General features: G+C 31.7%; 1 protein-coding gene across 1 annotated transcript; it reads right to left on the minus strand.

Moving 5' to 3' along the window:
• Positions 1-7,342: 7,342 nt before the first annotated feature.
• Positions 7,343-8,217, minus strand: LOC11411738 (protein DMP2). The gene has a single exon (XM_003609500.4). The coding sequence runs from the start codon at positions 8,175-8,177 to the stop codon at positions 7,518-7,520; it is 660 nt and encodes a 219-aa protein (XP_003609548.1). The 5' UTR covers positions 8,178-8,217; the 3' UTR covers positions 7,343-7,517.
• Positions 8,218-13,319: the final 5,102 nt, after the last annotated feature.

Genomic DNA, 13,319 nt, shown 5'->3' on the forward strand with positions numbered 1-13,319 from the left:
TTTGTTGTTGAGTTTGTTGTGTTGGAGCAGCTGATGTCGTCTCCACTGATTTGTTGCATAATTATTTTGTCGTAGTCCAGTCCACACAAACATATGTAATCCATTTCGCTTGCTTCATATATTAAGTCAGGGTTCAACGGGGTCGATTTGACCTGCCCCCGTAAGCAAAGTCACTTAGCATCGTTATTATTTATCGGACTCAACAAATTAGCTGCAATATAAGGAATGCACTATGTTTGCTTATATTAGGTTAAACCTTGATAAGTAAACTATAATAAGCTCAGATCAAATAAATCTAAAATACATCATCCTTCTATGATAAGTAAATATTTGTAGCAAGTCCATTTGACATATAAACACTTTCTTAAGTAATAGACAACTTTGAACAATCACTCAAAATGAAGTGTAGTTCAAGCTCTCCAAGGGTAACTTCCTCAACAGTTTACAATAATCAACTTAAAGAAACACAATTCCCTTCAAATATTAATTAAAACTCATCATTTATATTACTAGTTGTCATTAGAGCAGAACGGATAGCAGCAGGCGACCATGTATGTAGGTTGAAATTACTTGGATGTACCTGCTGCACCAGACACATGTGGACATGTCATCAATGTTCCAGACACTATGTTGAACTCTAGTTTTCTAGAGTCACCGTCAACTTCAGAAGGAGAGAAAACCGGAGACCAACTTGTTATTATGTCTACTTCAGGAGCAATTAAATCCGGCTCCAACATTAAACAAAAACAAAAAGGTTAACATAAAATTGTCCAAACCAATGGAATATATGTTATATCGTGAAATGATTTTTATGGTTTTAAATTATTCTTTTTTTGAGGGATATTTTTATTTTATTTTTTAATTATTCTTGTTGGTCGAGAATTGAGACTTTAAGAAACCAGTTTTACTTGCTTTTTATTACTTAACCGTGCTAATAATAATATTCAAAATTTCACTCGATAATTAATTCGTTGAATTTAATTCATGAATCAAATAAGTTGAATTTAAGTTGAAAATTAAATTTGTTAACTAATTAAGCTAAACTTGAACAATAGTTTGACTGATTTGAGTCATAACTAGCTCAATTATATGTATATCTATGTGTGCGCGTGCGTGCATGCTTGTGTGTGTAGGATTACATATGTACTAGTTTTAGTGTGCTTTTTTGTATTATTGTTTTTGGTTCTTTGTAGCTTCTTATGTGTGTAGTTTTTTATATTTATTTGCATATTTATGCATGTACAAATTTTGTATTTTTGTTTGTCTTTTAAAGAGTATATGTTTGTGATAGCATGTGTTTTAATTCAATAATTTTCTTTTTAAAAAAAAATTTAAAAGTCAAAGATATAAATTATTTTTTGGGTTAATTGTTCCGAGTTGACCCTGTAATAGACACGAAGACTTAAAAATGACCCAAAAGTAAAAACATATATTCTAATTATGTAATTTGTGGTTCTTTTTATTTTGACTCTTTAGTATACATGGAGTTAGAGGTTGAATTTTTGTCATGATTTTCTCCAGGCATGTTTAGGATGTTAAAATATGGCTTTCCACAAAAGTTTAGAAGTTTCAAACAATGGACATATTAATTATGAATTTTCAAAGCGCCAAAAAATTAAAACAATGAAATCTTGACCTAAAAATTGAATTCTGAGCTGATCATTTGCAAAGATATCTATACAAAAATATAGAAAGGATATGAAAACATTTATAGCATTTCGAAGACGCCTCAATTTATTTTGATTTTTCAACTAAAATGTGCAAAATTGCAATTTCGTTCCAAGTGATCGTATACTCACAGGTCAATTTTCGCTCACTAGTTTTGAAGGCAAGGTTAGAATATTATATGAACCTTCACCATGAAATTTTAGAGTTTTTAAATGATGTATATGAATTGTTTAAGAAATTCATAATTAAGAGAAAGGAAAATTCATAATTAATCATTCTCTTGTCGAAAAATTTTAATTTTTTGTGAAAAATCATATTTTAACGTCCTAAACAATATGTATGCAAAAAATCATGAAAAAATTCAACCTCTAGGTAACTTTAATGGACTTCATGCACATTACAAGGTCAAAAATATGAAGAATCTCAAATTACAAGGTTAAAATATGTGTGTTTATTTTTATAAGATTATTTTCCAGACTTCACGTATATTATAGAGCCAGCTTGAAATATTTAAAAGAAGATTTAATATTGTCATCAACGTTACAAGAATCTACAAGGTCATACACAAAAGGACATATACATGAGAGATATAAGTGAACTTATTACTCGGGGTGTATTTAGTACGTGGAGCGAATTAGTTAGCAAAGAAAATAGTTTATTGGGCTTATACAACACCAATAGTGACTGTTTGACTTGCAGAGCACACAAGTGATTCCATAAATAGAAGAATACTGCTCTTCAACCTGCACATTTTGCTCGCACCCTGCAGCCGTGCCAAAAATACCCTTGCGCAAGTTAACTAGCGCAAGTGTTAATCACTGCACCACTTAACTAATGTTGCGTGAGTTAACTAGCGCGGCGTTAGTTAACTTGCGCTATGTGTTGTCTTAAACAAGGCAGAACACCTCATTTCCTCATTTCTCATCTAAAATCTTAAATCACCCAAATCCAAAATTCCTTCAAGTTCAAATCAAACAACATTCCAATAACAAGTAAGTTTTCATGATCAAACACCATTAACCTTTTATGTTTATATGTTGTATTTTTCTCATAAATTATAAATTTTTTAGATTTAGAGTTTGATTAAATTTTGGTGTTTTTGGCAAGAAATTATACAATGTTTTCATGTAAATGACTTGTGTTGCTTAAATGTTTAGATGTTTGCATGTTTATGTTGTAGTTTTGAGTTTTAGAGAAAAAATTTAGACTAGGGTTTGTTTAAATTTTGATTTTCTTTGCAAGATATGATACAATGTTACATACAAATGACTTATCTTGCTTAATTGTGTTTGGATGTTTGCATGTTAATATTGTAGTTATGAGTTTTAGGGTTTATGTATAATTTTCACTCCAAGTGTTTGATGAATTGTTTGAATGAGTTTTTCATTGGTTGTTTTTAATTTCTTATTGTGTAGATTTGAAGCAATGGCCGGGTAGATCGACATTCATGCACAATTCAACGGCGGAGAACCACAGAGGTTGAAGGTTCGGTGCCTTGGTGTAACGTTAAAGGTCTAAAGGATGAACTCACTGAATTCAACAAAGGAGTCAACCCCAGAGACACAAGGAGAGTGGAACACGTTCGGTATAAACGTCCAACACTCGACGAGGGGAGGGTGTCATTCACTTGGGTGGAATTAAAGAACGACGAAAACGTGACGAGCATGTTTTTGGAGCACAACATGTTTCCGTGGATCGATATGCGGGTGACGTTGCTTAGATCAACTGAAGATATCATCAAAAGTTTGATTCCGCCAGAAGATCGTCATTAGTTAGGGTAAGGTGCATTCCAACTACAACAATTGTCTTACCTCTTAAATGGGGTAATTCAAACTTGCCAAACGGCCAGGACTCAAGCATTTCGCTCGGCATTCATGTTTTTTCCTTTGAAAATATTAAATTCTTATTAGGTTGGTTTAGATGATGGTATTAAGTTTCAAGGAATGAACCTCATTTCGTTGGCACTTAAATACCATCATCTAAAGCAAGCCTAACAAAAATTTATTCTTTTCAAAGGAAAACATGAATGTCGGGTGAAACGCTTGAGTCCTGTTGTTTGGCAAGTTTGAATTTATCTCATTCAAAGGTAACACAATTGTTGTAGTTGGAAGGTACAAACGTTCGGTATAAATGTCCAAAAGATTGTTAGTAGGTACGGAATGAATGCACCTTCCAACTGCAACAATTGTCTTCCTTTGAATGAGGTAATTCAAACTTGTTAAACGACAGGAGTCCAGCATTTGATGAGCATCTTGAATGATGGTATTCAAGTGTCAAGGAATGCACCTCATTCTTTTGGCACTTGAATGTCGTCATTTAAAATGTTCATCGAATACCAGAGTCCTGCAGTTTAGAAAGTTTGAATTTGTCCTTATTTATTGACTTTTTATTCAAATTTATTCAATACACGTTGTCGCAATTTTTATTTGAATTCACGCTATCGCAATTTTTATTTGATTCGATATTATTCATTAAATAAATACAAATAAAATGAAATGAACTAAATTAATATTTATTCATTAAATACAAAATTAGAAAATAAAAGAAAATAGAAAATAAAAAGGAATGAACAAAAATTGATGCATATAACAATATCATCTCATTTTATTAATAGAATTCATACAATACAATAATTGATACAACAATTTATTCGAAATCACTAAATCTACTTATTTTCTCCCTCTTTGGAGTAAAAGGTGACCAATCATCTTGGGGTAAAATAGTGAGCAGCCTTCATGGGGAAAATACACCATCAACATCAACCCTTGAGCTAAATTTAAATATGGTTTTTCTTATACCCCAAGACAAATATTTTTACCAAAAAGCAGATTTAAACTTATCTCAAGGGTTTATCACTTCCCCATGTCGGCTACTCACTATTTTACGACCACGAAGATTGATCACTTTTGCCCCCAAAGATAATATTGAAAAAAGAAAGAAAGAAGAGAAATAGAGGGAGAGAGTGAGGACGAGGAGAATGTGAGATGGTGTGAGGAATTAGGGAAGTATGGAAGGGTATTTATAGGTGGGAATGGTAGTATAGGTTGTAAATATCATTAATGTGGTCAAAAAACATGTAAAATTTGGTTAAAAAAAAACGTGTGGAATGAATGTTGGAAAACTAATCAAGGACCAAAAAAACGTTTGTTCTTCAGCTCTGACCACCGGCCAAGGTGCGTGAGTTAACTCGCGCATAGGCCAGTGGTGCGTGACTTAAGTCACGCATAGTTTATAAGGTGCGCTAGTTAAGTCACGCAACGTGACTTAACTAGCGCAAGGGCATTTTTGGCATGGCTGCAGGGCGCGAGCAAAATGTGCAGGGTGAAGGGAAGAATTCTAAATAGAACCATTGTGCTAAAGCATGCACAACACTAGACCGAATTCAACAATTTAGAAACATTAGTTTTCTAAAATCCTAAAATCGTCCCTCTCTCTTAAGCCTTCATTCGTAAGTAGCTAGCACTGTGATCAAAGAAATATGTTTGTGTGGACTGAGTAGAGGTGTTGTCATCGAACAATACTCTTGATCACTCACTCTTTGAGTTAGACATCAAAGAGTTTGAGCTTCAAGAGATAAACACATGAATTCTTAAAGTGTTGATTTGTGATTAATGATTTAATCAAGATTCGTTTGACGAGATTTCTTCCATTAAGAGTATTAAAATTTTGAAGAACCCCTGTTGAAATCCCTACATAGGGAACCATAGTGTAATTCCAAAATTGAAGTACGTAGGCCGGTACTATAAACCAAATATTTTATTTCTTTGTGAGACACTAGTCTCATCTAATAAAAGTGAAGATTTTCGTTACGTTCTCGGTTTTTATCATTGTCTTGCTGTTAGTAGTGCCCGTAGAAGTGGTGGTTTGGCAATTTATTGGAAAAACTAGTTTAATTGCTCTATTATCAATTAATTATTCGTTGAATCATATATGTGTATCGATGATCTTTTTAAGGTTGCTTGGCAATCCTTATTAAGGATTCTTAGGGAGTTTTGTACATGATGTGTCATTATTTTGGTGATTTTAATGATATTTTATTTGAACATGAGAGGTTTGGCAAGATGGAAAGAGCGGGGTGGTTAATAAAGGAGTTTTAACAGGCAGTGCCAGACTCTGGTTTGCCCATGATAAGAGATATCAATTAATGTGGTTTAAAAGTTTTTTTTTTTTTTTTTTAAGGAAGTGGTTTAAGAATATTGGAATGCCTCAATTTTGGGATACATATATATAGTCCTGGATATTATAATCAATTTTGGAATACATATAGTCTTGATATTTTTTAAGAGTGTTGTCGTTGGTTGAATGAAAATCAGTTTCCCCCTACTTTAAATGCTACTGATATTTCACTATCTATTTAGTTTTTTATTTTATTATTTATTCGTCTTAGTGCGACATTTTTTTATTCGTCATTTTTATACAACGTTGTTTGTCTTTCTCGTCTTGTTGAGGTATTTGTTCGGTTCAGATTATCATATCAGTTTCAGTAGTACAGTGCATATTTAATCAATGACTTTGATGTCGTCGACATTGCAGATTCAGATGCATAGGTACTTCAGAGACTTGAATATAGTCACATTTATAGGATTGTATACTTTGTTGTTTTATGTTATTAATATAGATGGTGTGAGCTTGTTCAGATTCATCCTTTTTATTTTTAACAATTTAAATTAATAAACGTCGTTTATTTAAATTGTGAGATTTTCTAATTAAAATCGTTTATTTTTTTAGGGAATTAATTAAAATCGTTTATTGAATTAACGAATATCCTTTTTGTTCAAAATATAATCTAATTAAAATCGTGAGATTTTCTTGAAATGATTTAAATATAAAAAATATTCAATAAAATTCGTTTATTTTATCAATTTGGATTTGAACACTGATATGTAGCTTATAAATGATAATATGGATGTGATTTAATTATTTGAAATGACGAAGAAGGAAAGGAAAACTTGTTGTCATGGTTAATTTTTAAATATTAATATACATACAGTGCATATATTTTTAAAACTCCAAATTGAGACTTTGTTTTGGAGACTTCGTCCAGGTTTTTACTTTCAAAACTCCAAATTGAAAAGAAGAAGAAAAAAATAAAGGGACTAAATTGAGCAACTTTTTTATATTGATATAATATATGGCAAATTCTTATCTACCAATCCATAAAAGGTTGGTAACTATTTCCATGCTAAGTTAACACTAATCAAAAACATTTATTTATCTTCTATTATTTACCAAAAAAAATAAATGAATAGTTTTGATTGATGCAAAATTAACATGCCCAAAGTTACTCATGTGTAATGTAGTTGTCAGTTGTCACCATAATATATACATATTTTAAAACTCACACGGCTTATGGTTCAAAGTTCAAACTGAATCATCCAAAACATGACACCCTTATTAACTAACTACTGTTCAAATTGATACTTTTTGAAGATTAACGTCACCATTTACATGAATTCTTGTTTAATTTTGTTTTTACACATTACATGAGCACTTGTTGGCAACACTTTTAGAAGCTCACCCTACACAATCACACAATAAATCGAATGCTAAAAATCTTATTAAAACAATCATAAAAAATAAAATAAAAAACACATGAAATCAATATGTTTTTTATTGGTTGCGTGATTGTGTACCGTCTTGACACATTGCACGATAATTTTTCACACCAACACAGTCTACGTAATTGTGTATTTACCAATAAAAATCTATTATCATGGGTCCTCGTGAGGATAACTTAAATGATAAGACATTGCAAAGGTCGGAGTTCGAATCAGTTGCGTCAATGAGTAACACAAATCGAAAGTCCTACATAGGAAACAAAAAGAGGCCTATTGTGTGTTACATGTGTACTAAACATTATGGATTGGATTTTGAGGAGATTCATTGGAAATTTTAGAGGCATCATGAGAATCATCCGTACTAACAGGATATCCAATTCCATGTCTATGTTGTGGAAACATCACAAACATCCAACCAACAAACACACCAATAGTTGGAGGCAAAACCTGAAGAAGTTGCTTCTGTGTTGACTCAAAAGAAGGATAAAAACAATGCACAGTGTTTGTATCAAGAAGTCCAAGCAATGCAAAAATAAGCAAAGACAAAGCAGCATGCACAAAGTCACTACCCTTAAGCCTATACTTTGTTAAATCAATGGAAGTTGAAGCTGGTGGTGAAGGCCATAATCCCTTGGTTGTTACAATTCCATAGTGTCTCTTTTTATCAGTTCCTGTATAACTATCTGTGAAGGTTGAAAAGAAACAATTGAAACCACATATTACAAGTAAAATTGAGCTAAGGTACTTGTTGCTTGTTTTGCATCGACCACTATTTGTGACAACGGGGTTTAGGAACTGGAACAAGAAAACTGTCCCTGTTGGGAGTAGTTTTATGAGGCTTCCAATTCCACCAATACTCTTTTTTATGGTACTTCTTGCAGGTGCTGTTGTTTCTGTGTTTAAGCTTGAATGTGAAGCAATTGTCTCATTTCCATTTTTGTGTTCCATCATCTTAAATCTTAATAAATGAGACTTGTAAGGACCTAGCTAACTAAAGTTTTCTTTTGTTTTGCTTTGTTTGTTTTTTCTCTTTTATGATATATTATGTGCATGTTGATTGAATTTATAGAAGAGTAAATAAGGAGGATCTGCCGATTATGTTATGGGCGGAGTCCTATTCATGGGGACCTGGTAGAATTATTTGACCTTGGCTTAATAATGACATTAAGTCTAATAAAGTTAGAATTATTTGAGGCTGCTTGGCTTTGAAGTCGTGATACTTCAAAATGAATGACGAACCATATATCTTACGTATCTTGCATCAATAGTTGTCTAATACTTTCTGATATGTATTAGGAGAGTATTCGAAGATTAAATTTTATTTTTTTAAAAAACAATTATCCGATACTTTTCAGATACATCTGGGATAATAGAGATATAGGCGGTGGAAAACCGATATGTGCGGGCTACCTGATGTTTCTATTATATCTGGTATATGTTTCTATTATATTTGGTATATATGTAATTAACTAAGTAATGATGTTTTCTATTTAGGATATATCATATATGTAATTGACTAATTGTGGCTTTCTTTATTATCAATATTACTTACATTTATATTTATATTGTTGTCGTCGTCTGTTTTGTGTCTTTTTTTGTATTTTGAGTTTTAATATGTAGTTTAAATTTAATTTTTTATTGAAGTATCTCAGCCGTATCGTATCTTGAATTTTAAAAAATTTATGTATCGGTGTTGTATCGTATCCGTATCGTATGATGTATTTGGTCTTCATAGCTGCTAGGTAATGGCAACTTTTGAAAAATTTCCACAAGCGAGCTTTAAAAATTGTTCTTGTTACACCAATTTGGCCATTTGCAGTTTTAAACTAATGTATCATGCAATGCATTTTGAATAAGTCCAAAAGAATTATCGTAATCTCATGCACTTGATTATATTTTCTTAATATTTCATAAAAATATTATAAATTAAGTAATAATCGATTTTGTTTCAAATCAATATTAATAATACATTAATGAACGTTAGTTTTGAGAGCAGTGAATTTGAATCTATTAACTTAATATTAAATATCTACACAAACATTTTTTAATCGAGTTTGATAAAAATAGGATAATGATACATATATTTTCTGACTTAAAAGGACCAATTTGTAAAAAATTAAATCACTAACTTATTATAAACATCCAAGTTAAAAGATCGTATATGGTATTTGGTAAAAAAAAAATATATATATATATATTTATAAAAAATTAAATCACTAACTTTTTTTTTTAAGGATAAATCACTAACTTATTATAAACATCCAAGTTAAAAGATCGTATATGGTATTTGGTAAAAAAAAATATATATATATATATATATATGTTCACGAAGTTTAATTTATTATATATATTTGGTTTAATTTGTCACTTAACTACAATTTAACAATTCTAAATATCACAAGTATATATTCATCGAACACACTTATCATTAACAATCATCATTCACATGCAACAATTAAGACTCGTGTCAATTATGCTATGCGCCTATCCACGACACATATATGCATGTGGTACCAATCACCAACAAAGGTCGTCACCTCAAGATGCCAACAGAACATCTTATGTAAGATTTCATGTCCGTCTTACATTATCGCCGAAGTAAAAGAGTAACCCTTCTTTACAGCATCAATACTCAACATGACTATGATTCATGGACATACAAGCAAAGACTCGACAATGCAAAATCACCTCATAAATATTCAACAACAATATAAAGGATAACCTCCATCTATATTGATCGACTTCAACAACAATTGCATTATCAAGTATTAACGTCCACATAATCAATCAAGTCATAGATCAATTAAGAGTCATAACCACATTGTCATCATAATTATCAACAACCATCAACATCAATTGATATACATACATTAATCAACATCAACTATATAATATAGCTCAACAACTCCATATACTTTCTCACAATCCAAGTAAAGGAGAGAATACAACACCTTATCATAAATATCATATTCAACACCTAACAATCACTCACATATCTTCATTTAATCATATAGAGCCATTCATGAAATTAGGTGTATAAGGTAATTGCCTTTAAGGAACCATTTTCGACAAAGTCCGTATCAAGTAGCAAAATGGTCAACATTGATATTTTTCAAAGCAAAGTTACTTGTTCAAGTTTGAAAACCTACAACTCGATCTTAATTAATCATATAAGTATGAGCATAGGCCACTTACGAACTATCAAACATTAGTTCAAAGATTAGCCTAAGTTCGTATGAGAAAATCTCAAGTTCACATATTCCACAATCCCACCCGAAAATCAAGTTTTACATGATTAAGACATTATATCATCCTTACATGTCTTGTCTAAATCTATATGAACTGTAGACCAAGTTTGTAATCCTTTTTGTTTACAAAAGTTCATTTTCCGACAAAATCCGAAAAACTGAAACGGCACAAATACAAGTTTCAAACCATTTTGAAAATTTGAAGTTTCGACAAAGCCAATCATGTTCCAGTAGTAAAGTGAGTGAAAACAGCAAAAGTACACTTTCAAACGGTCGCAACGGACCCCTACACGACTGCCCCCAAGCACCCGAAAACGGAGCAACAAGCGTGTTGCCCTGTCCAGGGCGCCTGGCGCCAGGAGTGCAGCGCCCAGCGCTGGCTCTCTGTGAGTGGGCGCCTAGCGCCCTACCTCAGGCGCAGCGCTGCGAAACGTGCGTTTTCGCCCCAAAATCGAATAGTTAAGTCCCATATTCGTCAAAAATGATCCAAGGCACAACCCGAGGCTCTAACACATTGAATACACTCGTCTCACGGCATTTGAACAAGTTATGAAATTGTTTAAAAAGATTTTCTCAAAATAACAAGTCTTCAACAACAACAACAATTGATTTCTTCCAATTCAACAACAACAACTCAACATATTTCATACCCAAGACATGAAATGAGATTATCATCAACAATCAACCACAACAACATGTCATAATTCATCAATTGAGCATATTTCATCAAGTATTCATATACATATATCATGAACATGCAATTTCATCATCAATAATTCAATTAACATCAAATTAACATACTCAAACATATCACTACAATATGAGCACGAATTTCAACGGTTGGGTTCACAATGATCACTTATTCAAATAAGCACTTATGCATAGAAAAAGAGAGATGAAACTAAGAGATTATGCTTGAAATCTAACCCCCCTACCTCAATAAGCAATAATCGTAGCAAAAGCTTCAATTAAGCTCCTAGAATCTCTAACACCTCTTGGTTCTTCAAGCTTTCTCCCTTCTAACCCTTTTGCTCCTTCTCTTGAACTCTCTCTCTCTCTACCTCTCTCAAAATTCTTATGAAATGAAATGAAAACCTATTTTTCTCTAAACAAAAGAGTTTATATAGGCTCCTCACAATTGGGTTTAACCCTTAATGCCTTAATGGGCTTAACCCATTTACTAAACCATTTACAAAATGTTTCTACTCACTTAACGGTAAAATAATAATAATGATCACCTACCGGCTCACAACTAATTATTACATTAGTAACTTAGTAAAATAATGATTATCACCTAAGACACTAAAAATAATCCTCACCATGAAATTACTAAATTACCCTTACTTACAAAATAACCAAAATACCATTTACGCACTAAAACCCATTAAAATGCACCCAATGATAAATAATCACGCACAAGCAGATATAAACACATATTAAAACAATTAAAAATAAATCTAGCGAAAATCGGGCTGTTACAATATCATTCAAGATTGCTACAAATGTAATGAAAGAACCTGAGAACAGGCTCACAACATTTAAGTTAATAGCATACAACAATAAAATGTCTACAAATAATACGATAAAATGAAAGTGATTGGAATATTTATGTCTCAGGATATGCAACGTTGACACCTAAATCATTAATTGAATAGTTGATCTTTCAATATGAACCAAATGAACACTGCACAGGAAATTGAATAGCGTCGCACAAGACGACGAACAACACAACGTCGCACTCAGACGACGAAACTGTTAAAGAAAAAATATAAATCTATGTGAAAATCACTTATATAGATTGAAATAAAGAGAAAAATATGAAATTAGGGAGATTTTGGGTCAAAAATTGACGCAAAACCACATCCTCTATGAAGAAAATAGAAAATATAACTTAGAGAGAGAAAATTAAGGTCGGCTTTTTGAAGATAAAGAAACTAGATTGATATATTTATATTCAAAATATGTATATTTATCAAATGTATCGTTTAAAAAAGTCTAACTTATAAATAAATATTAATCATTAAATATATTAGTATCGACACAATCTTCTCTTTGGTGAAAATCATCTACTCTTTCAAGAGTCATCCTTAAAATTTTAAATGTCTTGTGTGAAGTATAAAATTGATGTCCACACATGCAGGGCGGATCTCTTTTAAGGCTGGGTGTGGCTATACCAGCCCAGCCCAAATCTTTATTTTATACTCAAGTTCAAATTGTATTATCTTATATCTTCAATTCGAAAAAATAATAACATATGAGATAGTGGTGTCATGGTGTGGTGGTCGAGTGCATGTTTTCCTAACTCATTGTTAAAGTGTTTTATATCTTTTTTTTTTTTTTTTTAAACAAAAGTGTTTTATATCTTTTATTAGTTGCAACATCGGCATATTACATAATAGCCACTACATTTAATCAAATGGTTGAGGATTTTTTTCTTCCTTAAAGTTAAAGTGCATCTGTATCTTTTCATCGACCAAACGCGTGTAATCATCATCATCATTTGTATCTATATCGTTTATCATCATCATTAGCATCTCTAATCCTACATGTTCTCCATCAAAAATTTCCCTCCAAATTATCTTTCTATTATTAATATAAATCGTATAATCAAAAAGAAATAAATAAATAAATAAAAACACATATTTTTTCTATAGTGCATTAAAAAAATCACCGAAAGAGCGAGACGATGGAAGGAGATTTCCACGCAATCATTGGAGAGCAATATTATTTGATAATGAAGGATGGGGAGATAAGAACTCTATTAAACCAAGTTCTTTACCATAACCAAAATTAACAAGACCATAACACTATAGTTAATTTCTCGGTAAATATGTTTGATCTGTCA

Source organism: Medicago truncatula, chromosome 4, assembly GCF_003473485.1.
Source record: "Medicago truncatula cultivar Jemalong A17 chromosome 4, MtrunA17r5.0-ANR, whole genome shotgun sequence".
Lineage (NCBI taxonomy): Eukaryota > Viridiplantae > Streptophyta > Magnoliopsida > Fabales > Fabaceae > Medicago > Medicago truncatula.